This window comes from Fistularia commersonii, chromosome 21 (genome assembly GCF_037954325.1).
Source record: "Fistularia commersonii isolate RoL2024-O1a breed Wild chromosome 21, RoL_Fcom_v1.0, whole genome shotgun sequence".
Lineage (NCBI taxonomy): Eukaryota > Metazoa > Chordata > Actinopteri > Syngnathiformes > Fistulariidae > Fistularia > Fistularia commersonii.
Window position 1 is genome coordinate 10550913 of NC_141304.1, and position 27967 is coordinate 10578879.

General features: G+C 42.9%; 2 protein-coding genes across 6 annotated transcripts in view; one reads left to right on the forward strand and one right to left on the reverse strand.

The window, feature by feature from the left end:
• setd5 (SET domain containing 5) overlaps positions 1–6831 on the forward strand; it is a 41251-nt gene extending 34420 nt beyond the window's left edge. For 3 of the 5 annotated variants that reach the window (XM_086167737.1, XM_086167736.1, XM_086167738.1), the window contains 4 exons: positions 2265–2527; positions 2611–2732; positions 3515–3603; positions 4067–6831. In XM_086167737.1, the coding sequence (XP_086023863.1) occupies positions 2265–2527; positions 2611–2732; positions 3515–3603; positions 4067–4633 (1041 nt within the window). In that variant the 3' untranslated portion in view covers positions 4634–6831. Of the gene's footprint in view, positions 1–1808; positions 2100–2264; positions 2528–2610; positions 2733–3514; positions 3604–4066 lie in introns of those variants that run through there. The other 2 variants (XM_086167740.1, XM_086167739.1) reach the window with 2 other exon arrangements.
• A 2336-nt stretch (positions 6832–9167) lies between these two features.
• lhfpl4a (LHFPL tetraspan subfamily member 4a) lies at positions 9168–27965 on the reverse strand. The gene is made up of 4 exons (XM_086167742.1): positions 27424–27965; positions 14127–14363; positions 12657–12870; positions 9168–11318 (listed from the first exon to the last, which is right to left on the reverse strand). Exons 1-3 carry the CDS (start codon positions 27827–27829, stop codon positions 12689–12691), a joined length of 825 nt encoding a protein of 274 aa, XP_086023868.1. The 5' UTR covers positions 27830–27965; the 3' UTR covers positions 9168–11318; positions 12657–12688.
• Positions 27966–27967: the final 2 nt, after the last annotated feature.

Here is a 27967-nt window from a genome sequence, read left to right on the forward strand (position 1 = left end):
CCGATAGCTCCACCCCTTCTCCTCAAAACCCACATTGGCCTTTAAACCAGAAACCTGAAACCGAAGTCTTGATTTCTGATGCCATTTGATGCCTGCCAAACTCATCGAAGCGTGTTCGGGGTCATCCATCGCCTTCAACATTAAGAGGCAGCTGTTTCATGAATTCTCATTGCTGTGTTTATATGACGTTCACATATGATATGTTTGCTCGACCTCATCCATGGCTCCTTTCAAACTGTGATCAGTGGCTCAGACCACCCCCGGCCTTCGACCCCAATCTGTTTTATTGGGAAAGGTGCAGCTGAGGGGTTTGTTGGAAGGGAAAAAAAATCAAGTCTGAGTCATAAGTTGCAAATACAACAATGGCAAATGCACATATTCATGTATTTACAACGTGGAACCCAAATTACTATTCAAAACTATAGTCTCAACTGCTGAGTCAATACCCGTTGTCATCAGTGTTTGAGTTTCAGTATCAACATGGCTGATGTGGCATTGGCCTGAGTTGACTGGAACTGATGCGGTTATGTTGGAGATCCGAGGCACATAAGGTAGCACTATCTTATTTCTGATTTTTCTCTTAAAAGTAAAAATTAAGAAAAACAAAGACAGCCACATCATCCAGGCCATCTTACAACATTAGCATGCATGCTGAGGCCCACTGTGAATTTAAGGGTCACAACTTGCAAAATACAGTTTACCTGGTTTAATATATCTGGCCTGACACATGTTGAATGAAAGACATTTTCTTTTCAATATCGGGTGCTTTCAAGCTATGATGGTTCAGAATTTAGGGCCTGTATTCCAAGACACTTCACCTCAAGTGATCCTCAGCACGATACATTTAGGGTTCCTGTCCTGTTCAAAGCGTCCACTATTTTTCTCCTTTTTTTTTTTTTTTTTTTTTTTTTTTAAGATTTTCACCAGGTTCATTTCACCGTCTCATTTGAGTGCTCCTTTTTGTGAAGAATCCCACTGTGTGACTATAAGATACACACTGCAAATAGCTGGCTCAGTGCATAAATCTTTTCAGCAAATAAAAAAAATTTGATTCTTTAAAAAGTCAACTTTAAATGTTGCCAATAATCTGTCAGGCCAGAGACCTGAAAAGCCTACAAATTACAACCAAAAGGTAGTGCTATGCGTTTTGTCACCAAACTTTTCTTGTAATCGGTTATCTTTCCTCTTCTTTCATACGTGATAAACACCTTTGATGACCTTAACGTGAATTTGAGAAACTTTAAGCTGAAGTAACACTTGTAGCATAGTTTCGCCATTAGTGAAATTCTGTGACAGGACTGTGCAGCAGCAGACTTACCTTGTACTTCACTCAGATACCCTGGACTATTTTTGATAAGCTGTCTCGCAACATTATTATAACTGGACCTGTTAACCTCAAAGCAATTGTGATTTCCACCCCATTAATCGCGTTTTGGGATATTTTGGGAAATGTGTTAATAAGGATATTATTGGCTTAAGAGAAATAAGGTACGCATTCAAAGAACTCCCGGTTAATATTTTACAGAGGAGAAATGGCAAGGCTCAGATACGGGTCTATATTTATTTTTCCATCCCGGACCGATGAAACGTCCGGCGTTTTAAGTTCTCATGAACACATGTCTTTCCTCTGCAGCCCGTCTCTCCCGTATGTGTGATAGTTCTGTGATTCAGAGGCGTCCATATCACTAACTGACAGTGATGGCGTCATCCCTGTCCGTTGTTTCCTCCATGCGTTCCCCCTCTGTTCCCACAAGCCTGTTGTTTTTTCTTTTCTTTTTTTTTCCCCTCTCTCTTCGTATCTCATGAAGCTGGAACAAGTGCTCTCATTCTCATTGTTAACAGTGCAGGTGTGTGTGCTCCAACCTTCTGTGGATGTCGTTGAGTGTCTGTGTGGTCGCATCATGGTGTGGTGCATTTCAAGTTGCCTGCTCGAGATGCCGTCTGTATGAGAGCGCACCGGAAAAAAAAGCGGAGTGACCCCATGCTCTGCTAAAGCCGAGCTCTTGCAACTAAAAGCATACGGCGTCATTTTCACCACAGCCGACGGTTTCCATGGTAGTGCAGTGTGTGTTCAGTCTGTTGCATTAAAGCGGGCACTGCAGGTGAGTGATGGTGTGGTGCATGTGGTTTGCCCATCCTTCAGTGCAGTCTGTTGAATGACGTGATCTTATCAACAACGTGGCGTCGGTGTGAGTGTTGTCTTCGCCTTGCTTGAAGCAGCTGTTAGAGATCCATTGTCCCTTTGCCCCCCCTCCCACCCGCAGGTGTCTCTCCTGGAGTACAGGAAGAGGAAGCAGGTCAGCAGCCGGGAGTCAGAGCCCACCGGTTGCAGCTCTTCACTCGGCAACACACCTACTCGGCCCAGCTCTCACTACAGCCAGGAGAGCCACCTCGCCCTGTCCCATCACCAGATGCAGCCCCCAGCCTCCCCGCACAGCTCCTCCTCCATCCCACAGATCGAGGAGGTCAGTCCTCCGGAACTCCAGGTGTCATCCGTGCAGCTGAGACGCCCCGACAGCAACCAGTGGTGAGCAGACGTCCCGGCTCTTTCCCCGCTAGAAAAATCCCCCAGTGGGTTTCTGACCTTTTGAATCTTGTTCTTTTTGCAAGGATGGTTCCCACCAGCGTTGAGCGTCTAAGGGAAGGTCAGGGGGTCCTGGAGCGAGTGCGGAGGAGTATCAAGATAGAACGGATCTTCAAGAGGAGTGATAGTTCCACCGAGAAAGAATCTGGTACGAAGCTTTGCTTGTGTCCTAAAGTGTATCGTAGCCAAACACCGTCAGCATTCCGACTCTAATTTCATGTTGTTGTTTTTTTTTATCTTTTTAATGAAAGCGACACTGTGTATTACCACGTGCAGCAGCTGTTAGTTTGCCCTCCACTGCTGTTTTTTGGGCTTTTGTTGTAGAATGGTTATAGAATTTAGGAGTCAACCATTTTGATACACTAAATTTACATCACATAGGTAAAAACAAGTATCAGAGCGTGATGTCACCAAACGGGGTTTATATCTCAGCTTTACTCAGTTGAAGATGATCTGAATTCTATTCCTACCTCTATGGACATGATGAGGCAACATTTTTCATTGCACTCAAAAAGTAGCACGCAGAAACAAAACACGAGTCAGACTAACAGCCTAAGGGTCAGCATCCTCAAGGCAGTTGCACATCATCACCTAAAACACCACTACAAACTTTTAAAAATGCCATGAAACAGCCCAAAGAAATCTGTACAAGTCAGTAAAAAAGAAAGTGAAGAAACCTGTCATGTTCAGTTTCAGCTCAACTCTGAAAGTGGACACTTGGGTCCATTGCCCGTAAACCTTTCTACCGTATAATCGAGAGCACAAAATTATAGTTTTTGTCTTTTCCAGTATGAAACCAGAGCTTCAGTTTAAGTCAGCCTGCCACCGTAGCTTGTGAAAATCAGTGTCTAGATGTGTATTACAAGCCGCTATGTTTATAGAAAAAAAAAATCACCTTTTTTTGCCCCCCATTTGTTTTAATCTTGTTAGATGCAGATCGGTATGAGATGCAGGCAGTTGCCATGGCATCTCCCATGAAGAGTCCACATGGATACAGCCCATCTGTGTACTCCCATCAGGTGTGTAACTCTACACCTCCGTGCTCCAGCCGGTCAGATTGACAGCCTTCAGAAGAAAAAAGAAAACCCGGGTCGACCAGAACATGGCGCCCAAGCACACACACACACACACACACACACACACAGAACATAGGTTACTATAGCAACATGTTCCACTTTAGATGTACAGCATCAGTTACAATGTGAACTTGTCCTACTGTGTATCTGTAGCAACAGTTCCCATGGCGATACATCCCAGTGTTGTACTGCATTATTAGTTGATATAGCGACATTATCCCACTGTAGCCATATCACATCTCTTACCATGGTAAGATGTCTTATTGTTGTCAGTAAGTTGTTCATACCAGTGGTTCTTACCAGTTGTACATAGTTCACATTTTTAATTGAAAATCCCAGATGTTTTTTGATATACACAGATATTAATATGTGCGTGTGTGCAAACATGCACGCTCTTTGTGCTCAGTCATCAGAGAGCCACCGGCAGACCAACAGCCCATCGTTCCCCCAGCAGACCTCCAGCTCTCCTTTGCGAAGTTCCTACAGTCCCTCTTCGGGTCAGAGCTACTACCCCCGCCTTACCTCCTCCCACCCGGGCCCGTCCCAGGACCACCCACCATCTTCCTACTCCAGTCATATCTCCACCCCTTCCTCAGACTCAAGGCAGGCAGTGGGCTCTCTACACCAGCAGAGTGGCGGCAGCGGCATCGATTTGGGCCCGAGCTACAGCAGCAGCCACTTAAAGGCCAGCCTTTTAAACAGCAGCAGTCTAGCGCCCCCACCCCCTCAGGGGCCCGGGGCCCCCGGTCAGACTAAAACGGACACCAGCTGCTTAGCCTCTAAGGGCTGCCAGCAGCCGGTTTCCTGCAGCCTGAAGTCCGGCAGCCCAAGCCAGGCAGCACTGCAGGCCGGCTCCCGGCTGCTGACGGCCTCTGGACCCACAAACTACCCGCAACGGGGGCCGAGCCTCGGCCAGTTCCAGCACTCTCCCCTCCAGGGACCCGGAGTACGGACTCAGTCAGGAAGCTTTTAGGACCTTTCATGAATGCGTGAATGTGAGAGTGAGTATGTGTGTGTGTGTGTGTGTGTGTGTGTGTGTGTGAGAGTGTGTATGAACCTACATTTCTCCTCAACCCCCTCGGTGTGGTGGGGCTCAGGGAGTTCGGGGGAGGGGAGGGATGTACAGACCCAAGAGGAGCAAGGACTTCTTCAAGGATTTCTCCTTTTCTTCATTTCTATTTTTTCCTTTTTTTTTTTTCTTCATTCACAGAAAAAAAAACAATCACATCATCCTGCACAAAGCCTGATCATTGACTATGGATGTAATCATAGAATCGATGGAAAACGCCATTAGGACCATTAGGACACCTTCTGAGAAAGATAAAAAAAAAACAAACAGGAAAAAAAAAACAAGAAATCACCTGTAACTTGAAATCCCCCCCACCCCACCCCCCAATGTTTTCTCAATGCCGGACAGTGCAAATACCGGAGAGTCCAAACTTCCACACAAAATGTCTGTACAAAGTTCTAACATATGTACCTGTCGCCGTGGTACCCAGGTTGGATCACTGCTGAGATGCTCACGTAACTGAAAGCCACAGTTTTTTTTTGTTTGTTTTTGTTTTGCTGTTTTGTTTTTTTGTTGTTTTTTTTTTTCAATTTTTAGTTAACATTACTTTTTTTTTTTTCTTTTGTTTTTGATTTGGCAAGTGGCCGAGTCAGTGCTGCAGTAAAGAAGCGTTGGTTTGGAGAAATGGTGGGAAATAATGCAATCATCCGTTCTAAAGATGCATCAGAGAGGCAGGGGAAGTAAAGCTTAGGGAAGGGGGGGATCATTCCAGCGTCTCTCACGTAAAATGACAAGTTCTGTCTCTTTTTGTTGTTGTTGTTGTTGTTTTCGGTTCCTCTGTTGTTCCCCACTGGACTGTTGTGACTTCACTTCAGTAGTTTTTCACTGTAGACGTCTGTTATACTTGACAAACAGGTCTAATAATTCATGGTGCTGCAATCTTTCTCTCTCTCCCCCCCCCCTTCTTCTCCAATAAATCTACAATCCAGTTATGTTCCCCAGAAAATGGCTGCATTCATCTTGTCAGTACATTAGTTTTTTTTTTTTTTGTTTTGTTTTTGTTTTTTTTGTGAGGTTCTTTTGTGATGGAAATCAAGTACAATTATTGGGTTTGACTGTTTTTTTTTTTTGTTTTGTTTTTTGCTTGTTTGTTTTTAATACTCCAGGATTTATTTAAATAGATACACTCTGGTAGGGAGGTACACCTGGATAAAACAAATTTAGAACGGCTCATCGTGAGGATTATCATGGTCAGTTCTGTTAATGGTGTTTTTGAGTTAGGGATTTATTTTAATGTTCAAACAGAGGTTTCCGGTATAACCTGAACATGATAATCCTTATTAATCACATGCCTGTTCTTTTGCTCTATCTAGGCGTACCCGATACTATGGCAGGAGTGTATGTGGTCAAGTGTTTTTAGGCCAATTCTTGCATTCCGTGCGACACCTGGGGGAAGGTATTTCTGACAGTTTTTATTTTATTTTATTTTTTTAAAGGTAGAATTATAAATCAAAATGCTGCTACATTTCCCTGTGAGAGCTGCTTCCCCTCCGCTCCGATCCCACAGAATGACTGTATGACAAAGACAGCGGGATCTGGACCCCCGGCTCCCCATCCCCCACCTCTTTTGAGACTGTCAACTAGTCCTGCAAGGGGGACCTTTGTGGAAGAATTCCAGGACCCGGAACCCCACCACACACACACACACACACACACACATGCGTGTGCGCACATGCCACCAACAACACGCATGGGTACACGTGTTACATGAATGTTTGACAGACAAAAAAAAAAAAAAAGTGACCCAAAATGAACCAGCACCTTAAAACTCGATCCAACCTAAAAAGACACAACAGGACAGGATGTGTGTGGCTGTGTACTCGCGAATGAAGAAATGTGATATAGACTTGTACGGAGACATAGTACACTGAATTCATTGCATGAAAATGTTTCGAGGGTCCGCGCGGCCAACCGGTGTCAGGAGGTTGGAAGGTTATCAAGGGGTCTGTTCCTGGTTTCCCCAACTTACTTAGAAAGCTGCATTCTGTTCTTTTTCTGTTGTTTTGTAAAGAGAAACTATTTCAACTGTTCCCCTCCAAAAAAGATTTAAGAAGTATGAGATGTAATGCATTTTGATAATAAAAGAACGGTAATGGTAAAGTATTTTGAAAACCGCCATTGTGACGAGTCCTTTTGCACGGGCAGACAAGCGACGGTTGTCTTTCTTTTCTTTCCTCCAGCTCTCCTCACTCATGCATCGGGTTCCGGTGTCGAATTTGAGTCATAGCACCATCACTCATTTTTATTTTAGGGCAGGGTTCACACTTTTCCTAGTAAAAGTAGAAAAAAAAGCAAAAGATCTTTTGTAAACATGGAAAGTTATTTGAATGTGTTCCTCTTTTACTTATCATGGTCTTTTTTAAAAGGAGCCATTTACAGTGAGGAGAAAATACAGATCTCTTGAAATGGAAAAATGTCATTCTTTCTTCAACCACTAATTATTCAACTGAATAACCATGTTACATCACTTATGGGAATAATAGACTTCCTGCATAATCCTCAATTAGGACAGTTTGCTCCTCACCGCTCTGAAAATTTTCTAGAATGAAGGGCAGAGTCTTGTGGCATCTTATTTCTCTCACATCGTCCAAATCTTAATTAAAAAAAGACACCCTGATAAAAAGCCACTCAACAAACAGCAGCCATTTCTTTTGCATGGACAATAGTTACAACAAAAAGAAAATTCACATGAAACATACAGGAGGAACCGGGCTGAATTCGCACGAAATCACAATTAAATCATCAGAATAAATCACAATATTGCAAAGTATAATATAGATCAGAAAAGTGTGGTTCTATTAGCGTGGATGGCTTGAGCTGGAAATACAAATAAACTAATATTCTTGCAGGAATTTCAACAACAGACCGAGACTGCACACCGCTGCAGCGCCGTGTTTGTCCACCAGATGGAGACATTGAACCGATATTGAGATGGAGACATTGACTGATAGATGAGGCGGACAATGTTAGACTATTCCTCTACATATAGCCATACATATATATGACTTGTAACTAGATATCTATTTAAAACTAGAAATTTTATGTGTATCCACTCCTGTAAAAAGAATATTCCACAGAAAACCCCAAATACTGTTGAATACTGTTAAAATGCTCAGCAGACAATCAGTTAAAGGGAGTTAATGGCGTGTCATTGGTGTCTTCAGAAAACATTTATCAGATCAAACATTAAAAAAAAACATGTGTCACTGCAAGTTAAAAAAAAGAGAAATGCAGATGTGTTTATTATCTTAAATGAGAACAAAAGTTTTATGGAACTGAAATTCTGCAAAACGTACATCCGGCTTGGAGCTTAGAAGAATAGCTTTGTTATTTATTTCCTTTGTGTTTGTGAAGGAAGAAACAGAAAAAAAGGTAGAATCCTTTGACAACTGTTGAGGATCCCGGCTAGTTTTTACCGCGTTGCCTTCAAGATTGTGGATCCGGCTGGCGAACATGTCACGTTGTGAAAGAAAGTCAGTTGCCACCAGCCAAGCAGTTCATTTCCATTTGTAGTCAAAGAACATTTGATAGATCGGAAACATGTCTTAGTATTTATTGGTACTCTTGCACATTTGATATGAGTGTCAGTAGCTTTGATACATTTTACTTTGACAGTCCCTGGATGCTTGATGCTCATTTTGGTTGTAATTACAAAGATTGTAAAAAAGTAGTAAATATTAACTACAACTGTCAAACATGGAGTGGATATAAAGCTCGATGGGGTGAAGTTGAGTAGAACTGTGAAGTATTTCGGCACAAAAAAAGAACAAGAACATGAACAGTTACTATCATCCACTGGAGGTTTTCTTCTTTTCCCTCGGGACGCTCCCCTCTGGGGTCCCGACAACCAATCATCCGCCTCCATCTAACCTTCTCCACTGCATCCTCTTCTCCTAAACCGACTAACTTTATATCCTCCATCCATAAATCTCCTCTTCCCTCTTCCTCTAGTCCTCTTGCTTGACAATTCCAACCTCAAGCTCTGCACCATCCCTCCTCCGTCCCTGTCCAAACCATCTCAGTCTGACTATCTCCTGAACATCTAAAATCAGAATCTCTTTAATTGCTAAATGTACACAGGAATTTGACATGTTATGACAGCGCCTTAAAGACGGAAATTTAAGATGAGAGAATAAATTCTAAGAAAAAGAACCACTGCCAAACAAATTAAAAAAAAAACACATGCTGAGGAAATATGTACAATTTAAACTGGACATCTACACAATGAGGAGGGCAAGTGTCTCTGGGACGGCCGGAGGATGTCGAGGAGGTGATGGACTGCGTGTGACTCATTCCTGAGTCTATCCATCCTCCTCACTATCGAACCTCAACGTCTTTACTTCTGCTACCTCCAGCTCTGCTTCCTCGGTATCTCTAAGCCAGACAACGCGGTTGGTCTCACCTCCGCCTTCTACATCTTTCATTCTAGCCGATGCTCTTTTTTTCTTTTTTTTTATCCCGCTTTTCTCAACACTCCGCTCTCACTACAAATCACAGAGTCATCTGCAAACGTCGCACTCCACGTAGCGCTCGATAAAAAGCTTGCATGTAATTGAGAATCGATTCATTTACTGACCGTCTTGTTACAGTGATACCGACGCAGTGGGTTTTCACGGACCGCCGGGCCCACTGGTCCGGCTGAGCGCTCCCGTCAGAGACCAAACACTCTCACACACTGCAAGAGAATGAGCACAAGGGTGTGTGAAAGAGGGTGTTGGATTTAAAAGGTGGAGCGTGGACGTGAGACGAAGCATCGATATGTAAAACTTCCAAAAGCTGGTGAAAGCCAGCGAAAATAGGATTTGTTTATTCCTGATGCAATTATTTTCCCCCGTGCGTTTTTGTTGGGAGTTTAGCCTTCATGTCCCACCATGTGGACTTCCTGTCTGACGGTTATCAGGGGAAAAAAAATCAGGACAAATGTGAGCAGGTGTTTCATAATGGAAAGGTCTCGGGTGTGTTTCTGGAGCCCTCTGCTTCTTAGGTGCGAGACAGAGATAAATGCAGGTTGTCAGGTGGGGCAGGTTCTGAGATTTTAGTCTGGTGGTTAGCAGCAAAGTTAATGTTAGCGTGCAAACACGAGGGCGCTGAAACTTTCAATTTATTTATCAATTTATCTATTTTTTTTCCTCCGCATAGTACTTTCACGTGTGCCTAAATGACAACCCCTATGTGAGCAAGGGATTACAGATGAAGTGGTGTTGGGGTGTCGTGACTGAAGGATGAGGTGCAAAGGTTGCGAGGCCAAAGAATGTCATTTAAAACAATTTGAATCTTCCATTTCAGCATGACGGAAAAGCAGGAATCACCACCGCAGACTTCAGGATGTCCTTCCCAATATACGTCAAGAAGCGTACATTTTAGGTAATTTCCCCTTTTTTCTCTGGCACCTCTCCTTAAAAATGAGAGAACCTTCGTGGTTTGTTGTTCAGTTCGGTTTTCGGTTAGAAATTTGCCATTGTGTTCGGGTTAATATGATTCGCTGGCCAAAACGCTGCCTCATAAACACCTTAAATTTGTTGAAAATGCTGAATAATGCAAAGCCAATTGGAAAGTTGGCGGTTTGATTCCTCGTTCATCCTCTCTGCATCCCAAAGTGTGTTCATGCAAGACACTGAACCCAAGTAGTTTCTGATGGCGCTTTGCATGTTGTAGAAGAGGAGGCCATTTTTTTTTTTTTTTGGGGGGTGGGGTTAAAAATAAGTCAAAAGTAGCACCAGTGCGTTTTGTAATAACACACGTTAGAATGTTTCTTTTAAAGCTTTGGCTCTTTCACCATCCCCCATCTCTAAAAATTTATTTAAATGTCATCTTCACGTTTCCCAACTAGCGGTAAAAGATTTAGTTGTGGCAAGTTTGTATTTCCTGACTGGAATTGATGCTTAGAACAGGGTAATGGCTGATAACACGGACATGACTAGTGGATCCAGACTTTTTCAAGCATCACCTTTACAGCTGTTTCCTTTGGGGGGAAAAGTCTTTTCAGGCCCACTGACATGTTATTTCAATCTTCCTGTATCCGGTGGGACAACAGGCTGATAAAGGTTCACAGTACTTCAAAGATGCACTGTGGATTCTCCAAAAAAAAGGAATAAAAAACACCAGAAGACATCAAATCATGTTTTTTTTCTCCAAATATTTAAGAAACTGGTAACAACTGTTTTTGGTGAAAAGAAAAAACAAGGATTTCCTCTTGTTCTTCGGTCGGTTCCTTGTGAGCTCTAATTTCTTAACAATTTTCAGTAAATTTCCATTCCGCATTTCGTAACTTTTCTCGATATTTGAAAGTACAAAATAAAAGAGGAAGCTTCATTTTTCTATAATGACGTCATCATACGTGATCTGCGTCTGGCTGCGCTTCTCAACGCAGCCGCACGTGGTGCCCGTGAGCGATCTGTAGTCCAGAGAGATGGGATATGTAGTTTTTCATTTTCATCCCGGGATTGGATGGCGCTTCTCCCGACACTCAAGAGAATCTTCGAGTAAGTTTTTGTGTTTCTTCTTATTCCGGTTTGGTCCTCGGCCTCGGAGGAGGAGAGAGGCGGGCAGCCGGATTCCAAACCCTGGATCCTCGACGCCCTTGAACCCGCTAGGAGAAAAGGCAAACATAACAGGTTGGATTTGAAGTCATCGTCTCTGTCAAAGTGGCGTGGAAAAAAAATAGAAATATAGTACATTTTAATAAGACTGAAAGACACAGTTCTCTCTCTCTCGCTCTTTATGTGTATAAAAGTACATATATATCGTCACCCTCTGAAAATTACTGTCCCAAGTCCTTTTTTGAAAAGTCATATTTTTTTTACTAAGTCAACTCCTTATTTACATGATGGCTCAGTTTTTTGTGTTTTCTGAAAAACTTGAAAAAAATTACTTGGGCAGTTATTTTAAGAAGGCAACAACACCTCTCTCTTTGTCTGTCTCTCTTTCTATATATGTGTGTATATATATATATATATATATATATATATATATATATATATATATATATGTGTGTGTGTGTGTGTGTGTGTGTGTGTGTGTGTATATACATCTATACATATATATATATCAACATATATGTGTGTGTCTATGTATATTTTCTAAGGTGGCACAGTTGTTAGCGCTTCTGCCTCATCGCAAAGACTGTCATGATGCTAATGCTGTTAATTGTCTGCACCTGTTCCCCAATCAAGAGTTGTGTTACACGACTCTTGAATATATACAAAACTTGTGCATATATTGGGATGTGACGGCCTGGCCAGGGCCCATTTTGCTCTGATTCTTTTACTGATTGGTACCCCTAGTTCATGTTGAATTCTTGCTCATGCTGTGTTTGTAAGTCAGGTCTGTAATTTTGGTTGTATAATGTATTATGACTTTTCCTCCCTATGAGATACTTCTTTGATTCTTCTTGATTAAACCCTGTCTCATTCCAAACCAGCCACTTGACGTGAGATTGGGTTCAGTCACTCTTTTGACGAAGCCTTGACAAAAAAGGTCCCCGGTTCAATTCCAGCAAGGGGGGCCCTAATTACTCAGACGTGTAAATGACAGTAAATGGTTGCAGTCGTCGAATGGAGACGCACAACCCATCCGAACAATACTCACCTCACTGTTGACAAAACTTTATGTGTAGGCGTGGGCAATATGGACTCCTGCGGGGACTGTAGTCATGGTAACGCCTGAGAATTAAAATGCTGACCACATTCGTGAGAGTGTCTTAAGAGGAGATGGACAACACCGGGGCTCTACATGATCCGTCCCTACTGGCTCAAAAAGCTGTCCATGAGGGACTGGCAGCTGCTAAGATCTGGAACCCACCTGGAGTGGCTGACCCTCATCATGATGGACTCACAGGAAACCAGCCCACTACCAGCTGCTAAGACATACTTGTCTGTCAAATATCAGGATGAATGAATGAGTGAGTTGTCGAGGTTGGTCAAGGCACCTGCACTACCGCAATTGGCCTCTTGGGTAGGGTTAACTGCGGAAATGAACGGCGGTGCCGTATCCGGCTCTCAACGCCTCCACACCGGGGCCGTCCAGGGTGGAGAGGGGGTCTGAAAGCGGGCCGGGCGGACGCATCCAGGTGTGCGGCGCCACTCGTCCGGTGAGATGGAGGTGGTCCCAGGTCTCTCTTCCCACCTGGGGCCCCCAGTTCACTAACACACCGCAAGAGAAAACACCATGTCTGATTCCATTTAGAAGTTTTTTGGGTAACTTATTTTCAGTTACACTTATTAGAAGTAAATAGTAGTTAGAAATAATAATGTCCAAATAAAAGTCTTAGTGACGTGTCATGTTCTGATTGATTCTTCATGAGCTTATCAGATAAATATCAATTAATGCTCTGAAGAGATGATTTGTAAACATTGAGGTACATATAGATATATTCAAGATGTTGGTGTTTATAATACCAAGTTTCCCATGAACGCCAATCATAACATTGCAAACCATTTTGTTGAAATTAACCAATAATGTCACATCTACACCCTCTGAAAAAGTTACTTGTGGGTTTTCTACAGCTTATTTTGAACTACTTATCTGAGGTTTAAAAAGTTAAATGTTGGAATTCATACTTTTGCTTTGAATGCTTGTTAGCAATTGTTTTCTTATTTTGAAAATATTATAAGCCTTGTGATTGACTTGCTATCAGTCCAGGGTGTTCCCCGCTTCTCGCCCGATGACAGCTAGGATAGTCTCCAGCATCCCCCGCGACACTGAGTACAGGATAAGTGGCAGAAGATGGATGGATGGAATATTATGAGACTTTTCTTTTGACAACATACACGCAGGCAGCTCTCTGAGCTGCCTGGGGGCTGTAGCCTGGAATAGAGGTTTGGATTGGAGTTATATTTAATTATATTTAGTGTTTAATTGTATCTCCCTTTTTCTTAAATCAACCCAGATCAAAAAAATTCTATGATAATTTTACCGCTTAATTCAGAGAAGGTTATCACTCAGAGTTTCACCACTAGCCAATTCAAAGAAATTAATAGCCAAGCTAAACATTTGAAATTATCCAACACCATTTGCTATTTTTGATCATTTAAAAAAGTTATTGTATGTATTTTATCATTATTATTATTATTATTATTATTGTTAAGGGCTGTCATGGCTCTGTTGGTAGAGCAGGTCTCTCCTGTCCTAAGATTTGGTGGTTTGATCCCTCTGCATGCCAAAGTGTCCTTGGGCGAGAGACCGAGCCCAAAGTTGCTGCTGTTGGCCAGGCAAGCACCTGAGTTTCTGAATTGGTGAAACTGCTATGAAACTGCAAGTTTAGACTTTTTTTTTTAAATTATTATTAGAATGTTGGGGCTCTTTGTACACAAAATCATGAAAAATCAAGTTCTTTGTCCCAATCTCATTTTTTCCATCCCACCTGGTTGTGCGATCTTCAATTTGTCTCCATCCTCACCTTTGTTTCCTCCTCGCAGTTCCACCTGCAGGAGGTCACTCTGCCGGTTTCCGAGCACGAAGGCCAAGAAGGAGAGGATGATGGCGTCCAGGGTGCCGATGATGGCGAGGATGTAGGCCCAGCGCACCGAGCAGCTGCCCAGCGCAAACTTTCCCGTCTCCTCACCACACATGTCCCTGATCACCTCAGCATCCCAGCCGTCCGGGAAGATGATGCAGCCGAGAACCAGGCAGACGGCTACAGGGAGTAGAGAGGTACGACCGAAAAAACAGGACTGCATAGTCAGACAGGTAAAATGCACACACTCTGTTTTGCTGTTTTGGCAAAATCGTCCTATATATCAGGGTGAAAAAGGGGTGAAAAACAATTTTTTTTAATGTGTGTATTCAATAGAAAAAAAAATGTCTCTATGGACCCCCCCTCCCCTGTGTGTGTGTGTGTGTGTGTGTGTGTGTGTGTGTGTGTGTGTGTGTGTGTGTGTGTGTGTGTGTCTTGAGGGTCCAGCTGAGGCCAGGCTGTACTGACAGATGGATCCCTGAATGCCTCACTGACCGGAGACACAGGCACCAAGGAGATGACAGCACTTGTCCATGAAGGAGAAAAACAGCAAAAAAAAGAGTTTTTTTTCCTAATTTCTGCAGTCCCGTATCAACATAGAGGTGATTGACACTTCAGGCCTGAGCTGGTCTGGCGGGCCTGCAGTGAATCTGTAGCCGCAGCGAATCAGGTCAAACACCCTCTCGCAGATGCAGGATGTGGTGACACGTCAGGCTGCTGAAGCCAGGCTGCCACAACTCTCTCTGTCTGCAACATTTTAAATTGCGCCCTGTTAAAACCGTTCTCTCGCTGGGCCAGGCGTCATGCACTCCCCGGGCATCGTGCATGCCCTACAGATATTGCTCAAGTTTAACTCGCCTGCCTATGTGTTAGGTGAAAACATGAAGTCCTGTTTTTACATCGACTTTCTAAGCCATTACTGTGATTTAATGTGTTGTGAAAAGTGTGTGTGTGTGTGTGTGTGTGTGTGTGTGTGTGTGTGTGTGTGTGTGTGTGTGTGTGTGTGTGTGTGTGTGTGTGTGTGTGTGTGTGTGTGTGTGTGTGTGTGGTTGAAAATACCCAGAAGTCTCCAGGTCCCCTTGTTTTAATTAACATTTGCAATTCAGTGAATGCCCCGAGCAAGATGACATAAAACATCATTAATTAATAATTAGTTTAACATCATTTTTCAGAATATGATGTCCAAAATTCCCTAAACCAAAGGCTTTTCTTTAGGCTTGTGAGGGGTTTTGCTTATCTCAAAGCGATTACTCGCAAGTGATGAAGTATCTTCTCACTGTATCAAGCTATTTTACACTTGGCTCGACACAATCGAGTCAACAGAGTGATTATCCTCATTGTACATCAGATGCAATGAACTGAGCTGTTTTTTAATGAAAAGCATTTTGTTTGATAGCAATTGAAATGTCAGCTTTATTGCAGTCATAATTTCATATGGCAATGTGTTCAGATAAGGGAGTGTTTAATGTCCTGACATCACGCCACATTCGCACCGAGACTGCAGCCTTGCGTGTCGTAGCCATGCGAATCCCCCCCCCCGAGCCTCTGTCAATCAACAAACTGGCTTAAAACCTAGCTCCTCTGCGGAGGAAGCGATTCTCTCCCTGATCGTCCTCTGCTGAACAGACGGTGAGGAGGTGGAGCAGACGTTGTTCCTTGAAGGCACCCAAACGTAAACACAAATATACAACCACCTTTTCTTTGCCCACACTGTCTCTGATAGTGAGTTCAGAGTGCACTACCACCGGGGCGTGACCAAATGCTAGTTTACTTAAAATGCTCTCTGGAAAGAAAATCAAGCAAAGTCACACAAAATGTGACGAAAATGGACGACAGTTGGAAGATGGATTGACTGAGGAAGGGAAACCTACTGACACATATAATCAGTAGCTTTGTGGTCATTGGGTGATTTTTAGGCATGAAATAAAAGGGGGAAGTTAGTCTGGATGACAAAAATAATAAAAATCCGAAATGAAGAGGGAAGAGTCAAATAATGGGGAAAAATACATATATGCATGTGTATATCTCTTATTTGTTCCGTCCTTAATGTCCTTGCTGCTATCAACATTAACAAGCTACTTAAAAGGCAGGAAACTGTCAATATTAAATAAGTATCCCCAAAAAAAATCAATACAACAAACTGAAAATGCATTTATATCCTCATAAGTGTGTGTGTGTGTGTGTGTGTGTGTGTGTGTGTGTGTGTGTGTATACAGTAGGTATATCAGTAAAACTGCTTCATTTGATAAAAAAATGAACTTAAAATGGATAAAAATCAGCATATAGCATGTCATTTTATTAATTTACGAAAAAAATAAATAAAGGTGACTGCCAGATGCAGACTGAAAATGAGGTTCAATTTTTTTAATTATGCATAACCTATAAACCCGTTGGCAAAACAAATGAGAAAATACCCCAATACCGGAAGTATAGGTAAGATGAGGTCAGATAAAGTAGTCCTGTTTTAGTCCCAAGATGAGGAAATTCAGTGTTAATGAAAGTAAGGACAATAAGAATACATCTTAAGAGCCATAAAGATGCATTCATGTACAAAAAGTGATTGTCACACAACTCCCTCAGGAGTTGCCCAGTGCTGTGCTGGTCTCCACGGAGCTGCTTTACCATTTTGTGGAAATGGCATGGAGATGACTTAAAGAGTCACCACAAAGAGGAAACAACTTGTATTTCATGTCCATGGAGGTCCTCAGTCATGCGGGTCTTGGCTGATCCTCGTCAAATCTTGTGGCGACTGGACTTGATTTTTCCTCTTTTCCTTTATCAGTTCGGACTGGATGGGTGGACATGCGATAAGATTTGACAAGGATTAAATTACGTTTCTTTGAAAAAGCACAACTCGGTGACTGGCTGTTGTAGTTCTGCATCAAAACGGTAAAAACTACAAGGTGTAATTGAGTGCTTTGCCATGGAATTGAATGGACATAATGAAAAAGAAGAAACTTTATAAAGCTAAAAATATTGTCTCTGGGCCAGTCAACTTGAGAAATTCATCTCTTGAGTTTCAAACCGCAAGGGGACACCAGCGGAAAGATGAGGGCCTGCAGGTAGAACGGGGCACGGAGCACGTCACATCTACGTCTCACTGGATGACAGATACGGGTCACAAGGAGAAGATGTGGGGGAGGGGTTGGGGAGAGGGAGAGGGAAATGAGGCCTGCTGGATTTAAAACGAGGGTGACAGAACTGGATGAAGGGCGAGAAGAGAGGATGGAGGATGCAGGGAGTTGGGGTAACCGTGGAAACTGCTTAGTCTTTTTTAGAGAGAGGGATGAGGGTGTCCAGATGCCACCCACTTCAGATACAGACAATAAACTGACGCATCCTGTGTGTGTGTGTGTGTGTGTGTGTGTGTGCGTGCGTGCGTGCGCGCATGTGTGCATTAATTGCCACATTTTTTTTGTCAATGAATTTGACATGTTTTTTCAACTCGCTACCTATTATGTATGTATGTATGTATGTATGTACGTATTATAGTATAGTAAAAAATTTATACCGAAAAATGTACTATATAGCTCAGTATACTGTACATTTGATCCTATGCTGATACCCTGTTTACATTGGTTTTACTCGACTGGGATAAAGAAAAGAGATATATATATATTGGTTATAAATTTTTAATTTTCATCGTTTATTTTGCAAATTTTTGAACTTTGTTTTTTCTGTTTTTAATAACTAAGAAAAATCATTTTAAGTTTTGTAATCATTTTGCCTCCATTGTTTAGTTACTGATATTAATGACAAACAAAAACATTTAAATTATGACAAGAAAACCATATATTTTTTTGTATTTTAAGTATATTAAATGTTCAAATTAGGGAGGATATGATTCCTTGTATCCCAGCGCTTGTGATTCTTTATGTAATGGGTTGACTACGGTCCAGTGAAGTGTGTGTCTGCAGACAGAACAACACACTCGTGTCTCATTATGTTCCCTGTGGCAAATCAACAGTTACAAATGTCTCAGGTCACTTCAGAAAATAAACAGCAACTCATGAGTCTAAAAATAACTCCGTCTGTCTCTGCTAAGATTTCAGCAGTGTCCGGGGGGTGGGTGGTGGTGGTGGGGGAGTTGTTATTTTTTTTCTGGCCACTGGAGGAAGATCTCATAGATAGACCTGTGAATAAATTTGTCACATGTATTGACAGATGCTAGAAGAGTGATGGGAAGATGGAAAGAGTACTTTGAAGAGCTGATGAATGTAGAAAATGAAAGAGAGGCAAGGGTAGAAGAGGTGACTATTGTAGACCACAAAGCAACAGAGATTAGTAAAAGAGAAGTGATGAAGGCATTGAAGAGAATGAAGAGTGGAAAGGCAGTTGGTCCTGATGATATGCCTGTAGAAGTGTGGAAGTGTCTAGGAGAGGCAGCGGAAGAGTTTCTTACTAGATTATTCAACAGAATCTTTGACAGTGAGAAGATGCCTGAAGAATGTAGACAAAGTGTGATGGTGCCCATTTTTAAGAATAAAGGGGATGTATGGAATTGTGGCAACTATAGAGGGGTAAAGTTGATGAGCCATACAATGAGGATATGGGAAAGAGTATTGGAAATTTGACTGAGAGCAGAAGTCAGCATTTGTGAACCGCAGTATGGCTTCATGCCTTGAAAGAGTACTACAGATGCAGTATTTGCTTTGAGAGTGCTAACATAGAAGCACAGAGAAGGCCAGAGGGAGCTGAATTGTGTTTTTGTAGACCTAGAAAAAGCATATGACAGAGTTCCAAGAGAGGAACTCTGGTATTGTATGAGTAAATCTGGAGTGGCAGAGAAGTATGTTAGACTGGTGCAGGACATGTATGCTGGCTGTGAGACAGTGGCGCGGTATGCTGTAGGGGTAGCAGAGAAGTTCAAGGTGGAGGTGGGACTCAATCAGAGATCAGCTCTGAACCCCTTCTTGTTTGCATTGGTGATAGACAGGCTGACAGATGAGGTTAGACAGGAATCTCCATGGATCATGATGTTTGTAGATGACATTGTGATCTGTAGTGAGAGCAGGGAACAGGTTGAGGAAAATCTAGAGAGGTGGAGGTATGTGCTGGAAAGGAGAGGACTGAAGGTTAGCCACAGCAAGACAGAGTTTATGTGTTTGAATAAGAGGAACCCAGGCGGAACGGTGAGACTAAAGGGAGTGGAGATCAAAAAGTTGGAGGATTTTAGGTACTTGGGGTCAACAGTTCAGAGCAGCAGAGAGTGTGGAAACAGTTGAAGAGACGGGTTCCAGCAGGGTGGAATGGGTGGAGAAAAGTGTCAGAGGTACTACGTATGTGATAGAAGACTGTCAGCTAAAATTAAAGGAAAGGTGTACAAGACAGTGCTGAGACCAGTGATGCTGTATGGGCTAGAAACTGTTACAATGATGAAAAGACAGGGGGCAGAGCTGGAGGTCGCAGAGATGAAGATGCTAAGGTTCTGACCAGGATGGATAGGATCAGGAATGAGTCTATCAGAGGAACAGCACAGCTTAGATGTTTTGGAGAGAAGGTCAGAGAAGCCAGACTGAGATGGTTGGTTCATTTACAGAGGAGCGATAGTGAGTATATTGGTAGACTGATGCTGGAATTGGAGTTGCCAGGCAGGAGGTCAAGGGGAAGACCTAAGAGAAGATTTATGGATGTAGTGAGAGAGGATATGAAGGTATGAGAGAGGAAGATACAGAGAATTGGGTTAGATTGAGAAGGGTTAGGGTTAGGGTTAGGGTTAGGGTCGCTGTTGCAACCCCTGACGGGAAAAGCTGAAAGGAGAAGAAGAAGAAACGTGTGCAGCAATGAAGAAGAAGAAGAACACAGTAAGAAGAAGAACATAGTAAATAGATAGGTGAAAATCTGGATCTGGCAACATAATTAAAATACTTTTTTCCTTCTTTTAGGTGTCAAAGATGCCATCATTGTCAAACTGGAGAGACCGGCACAGCCTTCCACCTAAATACCAACACTGCATTGAGGTTGTTGGATCAACACAGACATACCAGGTCCAGATCAGATTCAAATTTAGGTGAGTCCCCGGGTATTGTACCGTTGTTTCCCATAATGATACAAATGTTGGCATAATAACCCCATACAAAGTAACTCCCATAACTACATAATGATGGCATTCAACTCGGACCAATGCCCAACCCCAGAGGCAATAGACAGGAAACTCATGGCTTCAAGGAGAAAAAGAAAGAACCCAACAATATCGAAACAGTCATGGAAATTAAAAAAAAAACAAGTCCTAGAATAAATCCTTGTGGTATCCCTGAGGTCACTTCCAGTTGCACAATTGAAGAGAAAAATACACTTAAGATGCTCCACCTATTCAAATGAACTTCTTAAAAATATCAAATAATATGACTGATTTGTATCAAAGATCTAAGATATGGACACTTCTAGGGGCCTCAAACCCCATAACCCATGAAGTGGCATAAACTCATGGATACTTTATAAAGGAATTACACACTGCAGCCAAAGTAAGAAATACACTAAACACTCCAATTAGGGAATTTGAAATCAGAAACTTACTTCTTTATTGATGATATCATTTTGCAAAGGCTGGCTATTTCCAGGGGTTGTAATTTCAGCCATTATCTCACCGGACCCCCAACCCCCAGCTTTGGAAGCTTTACTAAACACTACACCAAAATTGCATTCTGTCTAGCCCTTATGTTTATGCGATGCTTCTTCTTTGGTCTAGTTTCAGTTTTCCTCGAGATCTAGCTCCATATTCTATTAGGATGAGCCCAGGAATATATCGTTACTTACTCAAATTGCTAATGCTTTGAGGATTGGGGCAAAATGTAAAATAAAGGATTTTTTTAATGTTATGAATAGTCTCACTAAATGTAAGCTAATTAGACTGTAGTAACGCTGCGGGCGGGATGTTTCTCACTCCTATTGCAACACAGCAACATGAGAACAACGATGAAATTCATCACTGTTGTCCTACATCAGCGGAAGGACATGACCCAAGCCTGATTACTGTTTTTTGTGTGACGGAAAAACCGTGAATACAGCAAGGAAGTTTTGGGGATGACTGCTGCCTATTTTTTTTTTTTTTTTGTTTTGTTTTTTACAAGGTGAAGGTGGTTATTCCCTAAATAGGTTTTGTGTCTTTCAAGGGACTCACCCGAAATATTTTCTCTCCAGATTTTCAATTATTTTCTGTCAAGAACTTTTTGTTTTTAATGACTGACATTCAAGCTATGCTCCTGTTGGACAGCCAATGGTGTGTTTCAGCAGAAATATACAGTTCTGTTGACCTGAGCAATGCCACTGGGCTTGAAGACAATATCATCTTTATATTATTGATATAAATGACCTGGTCATCAATATCACATTTTGTACATAAGATTTTCAAGTGAAGTTAATTCATGTGTTTTAGTTAATGTGGTTGAAAAGCAATTAACAATATTCTGCGAGTGGAAACAATAAAAAATAATTCAGTGAATATGTTTTAGTCATTTTACTCCTTTGTTCCCCTCGTGAGAGTTCTTCCACCTCTGATTGGTCAGTATCAAGGAAGAAAGTAGACTATAATCTCTAAAATACAAAAAGCAGATTGATGCACAATGAGAACAGCAATGAAAAGCTATAATTTTAAAAGTAATGTATATTTTAAGATAGGGGATTTCTCAGTCCTTTTGAAAATAACGCAGCTTTTTGGAGCCCGGCTGTATGATTGATGCAACATCCGAATCTCTTTGACACACTTCACGATAGAAGGAAACACTGTGAAATGAATTCATACATGCGTGGTTGCAATGTGCTGCACACATGAGTTTAGAACCTGTTTTATGGCAAAATTACCAATTTTGATTTGACAGTCTGTGGGGGTAATGTGTTCACTGGACGAAGTTCAGGACTCCTGTTGCTGTGGTGTCTGACCAGGCGAGCGTCTGTCGGTCTGGCCGCTCATCCGCTGGCACGGCGGCGCTCAGGCACAACATGAAGCCCCGACCGCGGTGCTGATTAAACTGTCATCTGCGCCGACACCACGGCAACAGGCCCGGCTCCAAGTCTATTAGGCAGCTTCATCACTGACACATGCGTGTGACATATTGAATACACTTTCACTGAGACACATATGGGGACGTTGCGGGTGTAATTACAAATCCAACTTGAGTGTGAGACACAGTTGGTCTTTTTTTCCCCCTCCTTGTGGTTGTGAAGGGTAGAAACAATAGGCTAAGACCACGATGCGATGATACACAAGTTCATCGTAACTGAGGAGATAAAAAGTACTGCATGTGATTCTAGTAATACCTTAAAACCCTGATTTAACCAAATATTATATAGTGGGAGCAGACAGCCAACCTGTGGTGCTTACTTAATGCACTTTTTAATTTTGCACCTTAAGAGATGCGGTAGTTCTGCAAATGAAAAAACAACTGATACATCGACTGAAATGTACGTCATTGCAGAGGCTCTCTTCAGACTCTTTGAGGAAGCTTCTGTGCTCAGAACCCCCATCAGCTGGGCCAAGAAGACAGGCTTTGGCTCCAGAGGGTGGACCTGGTCCAGGATTGTGAGCACCTGGGCTTTTGGTCTCCGCTCAGGCAGACACTTAGCGTAGCTCGCGAGCGGTTCAACTGGGATGATGACGAACTACCGGCAGAGAAACCAAGACAGGCCTTTCATCAGCCTTCGATTTGACCGCCATGATGGTGAAACGTGGTTGAAACTAGTAGCCCTGGCCAGGTAAGTAGACTCCTGACACAGAACTCGTCTCCGTACCTTCATCAAGATTGACCAAATTAAATTTGATACCTCAGAATAGGTCTGCAGGTGGGGTTCCCTCCAAAAGAATAAGCAGTCCTTCAATATCTTTAATGACCATCAACTTTAACAGAAGCTAATTTCATGAAGCTTTTACACATCACAGATACTGTGTGGATAAAAAGATGCGTTTGGGCGGAAGTATAGATGTGTTGTTTTTGTTTTATTTTTGATATGGGTGGTCCTTTATCTATTTGTGTTTTTAACTTTTTGTTATCTGAGAATTCTAAGATTATTTTTACTCTTGAGAATCACAACAGACTTGCGGTTTGATGTTACTTGTAGCTTCCTTCTTGTAAATGTTGTGTTACCATGGTGACTGGAGCATCACTTAATCACCTGCCTTTTAATGTTAACGGGAAGCAAGCCATCTTACTGGTTTATAGCCCCCCCGCCAAAACAAACACACTGATAAAATATCTGTGGGACTTGGTGAGTATTTTCCAAATAGTTGCATGTGGTTTTATATTATATTACATTATATTATAATTACAAATTATATATGTCATTTTTGTTTTTACTCTGGTTCTGGGAATGTTCAAGAAGTCACATGTCTGTGTGCTGTGGCAGCTTATTAGATTATCCATTGATCGACAGCTACTGAAGACATTGATGAGTTGGGTGGGGCAACCATTTGCTCTTTGCTCAGTCCTGTCGGATGGACATAAAAGCGATATCAGCATCTTGTGACGTCCTAAAACTGACCCTTACAGGCCTGCTTCCTCTACTCTCAGGCCACAGTGACCCAAACACATTCAGTTGTTTGGGATTTTCCTTGCGAAAATCTTTTTAATAACTACAATCGAACACGCCACAGCCAGGCCACTTGAGAGAACGGGAGCTATAGGTCCCGCTGCAGTGGGATTAATGGATGAATGAGAGTCTGACAGAGTCCGACGAAGTCCACGTGAACACGTGTGTAAGTCTGCATGTCCAAAATTCCCGGACATATTGCCTCGCGGCTCGAGACGTTCTTTCCCACTGCCGCAGGCCCCAGTCACCTCTCATAATTGACGAAAGTGCGGTGATGGCGTCACTCCCATCTCAACTGAATGCTTCGCAATTTCAGGGAAATGCATGCTACGTGGCATTTTGTGCATCATAGTACCTAAAGAGGAGAGAGTAGACTTTGTCAGAGAGCTTGTCTGTGCTGCGCTATCCTGAAGTGACCCGGCAAACCACCTAAGGCTGATCTTTTATAGATCACTGAGCTTCCAGCTGCGCTCATGTCAGCATTTGAAATAGTCACAAACATGAAATGATTTGCTTGCCAGTTAAGGGAGAATACGACACACACACACACACAAAAGAAAAAAAGTCTTACTTTGGAATCATCTGAGCATGAATGGAAGCACTGAAGCATGTTGGGATCATGTATCCTGATGCTACATTTACAGCAGGATGAGACAGAGAGACCCACATGTGCTCTTTTGTCCAGTAATTTATGAAAGCTTTTTTTAACATATGACCGAGCGTGACTCGAGCAGCAATACCCAAGAGAAAAAGGAAAATACATCTCTCAGGATTCCAGTTTGCATGTGTTTTCTCTCTAGACCTCTGAAGTGACCACAGATGCTTCTGGATGGAGATTAGAAGAATGTGAGCCGAGGAGCAGAAACGGAGATAAGATATGTCGGGATTCAAGAGAAGGGAAAACTGCTTAAGGTCCTCAATACAATTTCAGTTTATTCTGCCCGATACTGTCGAGGAGCATAAATGTCGGTTTTCTCAGTAACAAATTACACTCATTTTGGATGACTTTATCATCTTGCTTTTATTTTCCGCAGGCAGAGATTGTGTCTCTCATTTATCACTGTAATGCAGGGACCAGAGCAGATCCATTAAATCATCCTACTGCAGTGTTTATGTGCAATTCACAAATCTCCCCAATTCCAGAAGGATCAGTAGCTGATAGCCACCGCAACTGAAAACTATCCATTCATTCATTATCTCTACCACTGATCCTGCACTCAGGGTTGTGGGGGTGCTGGAACATATTCCGGCTGTCATTGAGCGGGAGGGGTTGCACAACCGCATTCATTTTCACATCTGGGCAGTTTAGGGTCTCCAATAAACCCACTGATCTTGAAACGTGGGAGAAAACCGGAGACCCCGGAGGAAACCCACGCAGACACGGGGAGAAAACGCAAACTCATTTCGCAGGTTCCCGAGGGCGAAGCTTTAACTTCTGCAGCAGACCCCTAGCTGGAATGCCTTACCCTAGCAAGGCCCTATTCCTATTCTGCAGTCCTTCATCAGACCAGGCCTGAGAGGTCTAGTTATGGAGGACCCACAAAGGCTCCTGCAGACCGTTACCAAACACCTGGCCCTCAAAACTCCGCCCCCCTGTTCACTGTGGAGTCAAAAGTTCCAAAGTCACCGAATATCTTCACCAGTCACTCCGCAATTGTTGCCGCACTCTGATCCGGCCCCAGCATGAGCCTCAGGCCAATCTGTGAAGCAATCCTTGGCCACGATATGAAAACTATTGCCAGCCTCTAGGACTGGGAAAGGCTCAGAGATGTCTATCTCAACTCCCCCATCGGGATGCCCGCCAAATACTGTGGCATCGGTGCATGAGAGTTGTGGGTCGGACCCTTCGGCCAGTGCAAATGTCACAGCAGATGTAAGTCAACGCTATGTCAACACCCAGCTCAGTAGAGCTGCCCTCTAAGGCAATCTTGGCATTCCAATAATGCCTAACCCACCTTTTGAGGGATACCAACATATGTTTTAACTCTAAAAGTTAATTAAATGTTAAATGTTTTATTGCAGACTGTTCGGGATTTCTACCTCTGAGCAAGTGACAATTTGGCCAATCTATTCCATTCTTTGCGAAGGAAAAAAATCCCCTCCCCTCTTGCTCCGCGGCTTCTCAATTTTGTGCTTATAATTTGCATTATGGTATTACAGAAACGTGCGCTTTGTCATATTCAATGAGGAGGGCCTTTGAAAAAAGGGGCAAGTGATCTGTGGAACATTTGTTTTTTCCGACTATTGACGCTGACGCGTTGAGTTCCCCTCCGATCTGCTGAACTGTGTCTGACACGCAGCTTCTCGCACATCCGTCTTCACAAACACAATTCAGCATTTACACTAAGTAAGTGTGTGGGTGCACGTGTTTGTGTGTTCCTCGTGTGCAGACGAGTGACTGTTTGCTGGATGGCGTGTGACCCTGTATAATGTGGAGGCAGATGTGGCAACAAAGATCGGAGTTGGGATCTGTGATGCGACGCTGCTGCGGGCACCTCATCATCATAATTCCATAAAACAACTCCGAAGCCATCAGGTTTTTTTTTTTTTGCTCAGAGAATTGCTAAAGAACCGTCCATGTGATGATTTTTATTTATTCATTTTGGTTGAAAAAGAAAGTCTGTCAACCTGTTTGTGTTGATGAGCAGCTGATAAGAGCAAGTGCAACTACAGACTATCAGACTATTATTCCCCGTGGAGTCAAAAGGCCCAGCGCGCCTGATACTGGGGCCCCAGGCCAGGATTACCTTTAATGGGGCCCCAAAGTCACTCTGATTTAAGTAGAATTTTAGGTTCAAGTAGGAAACCTTCAGTGGGATTCCATCAAGTGGACACTGACAAAATCCTATGAAATAGAAACAGCCTCAACATCTGTGTACACTTTTTTTTCAGAATTTTCTGTTAACGTCCCCCTAATTTTTCCACTCATTTTGTAGTGTTTTCATAGGATCCCTTATATGATACATATTTATATATTTTTTCCTGTTTTTTTAAAGAGTGGAAAACAAAAGAGAGTACTTCAGTTAGGCATGTATTGTATTTTAATATGTTTTGAAGAAGTATTTTTTTGTCAAGTTTATCACATTGGATAAAAAATATCCAGCATTAATGATGGTGTTACTAATTGTGGTGTCAGTCATCTGTGGTTAAGAGGAGCTGTGGGTGCAGATGGTCAACTCATTTGGTGGGCGCCATTGTATACCTGTCCACCTGAAAGTGTGTGTGAGTGTGTGTGTGTGTGTGTGTGTGTGTGTGTGTGTGTGCGCGCGCGCACTTGTGTATGCACTTGTGTGTGCGTGGATGTCCTGTTATCTCCAACAAAAGCTTAAATAACTGTTGAGCGACTTCACACTGAGCCTCAGGCTCATTTCAACTTGACCATCAATCACAAGATACAGACCTCTGCTGAATAATGTCACCTTGATGTTTCTCATCTTTATAAACTCACTATTAGCTTCCCAGCAAGAGGAAAACAAGAACACGACAAACCTCTCTTCCCTCTTTTTTTTGGGCAAATCCAATACATGCTTTTCTCGAGAATGATGCTGATTACATGATTGACCGACAACAAAGAGGCGTTCACTGACACATCGGAATTCACAGAAACCAAATAACGCTCGTTTAATTTAAAGCGCAGGGCTGTGTAACTTTTTTATTTTTTTACATTTATGAATGTTATGCGTTACACGCACACACGCAGGCGCCACGTCTCACCTACCGCATAGCAGCTGCATCCAGGCGCAGGTCTTGTACACGGTGGCGGTGTTGCAGAAGAAGAAGAGCGCGAAGCAGGCGATGCAGCAGACGATGAGCACCAGGGACAGAAGCACGAACACCGAGGCGGCCTTGAAGGCGCCGGACGGGATGGAGCTGAAGTCGGAAAAGGTGCCCTGACACAAGAGCTCCCGGTCCGAGTTGCCGTCGCCCACGCAGTAGTGGAACAAGCCGAAGTGTCCGGCGTGCGGGGTGCTGACGCTGTCCCCGATCCAGTAGGGCTGGATGAAGACCACCACCGTGATGATGGCCAAGCAGATGGTGAAGATGGCCCACAGCACCCCGATGGCCCGGGAGTTGCGCATGTAGTGGGCATGGTCGATTTTGGAGGCTTCCTGCAAGGACAGCATCTTTCCTCTCCCGCCGCCCCCCTCTCTCCTCGGCCCTGCTCCGGTCTCCAGCGGAAATTAGATTTGCAAATAAAAAAAAAAAAATCGAGACCCCTCTACCCCCTCTCCAAAACCTCAACCCCCCAACCCGCACACCCC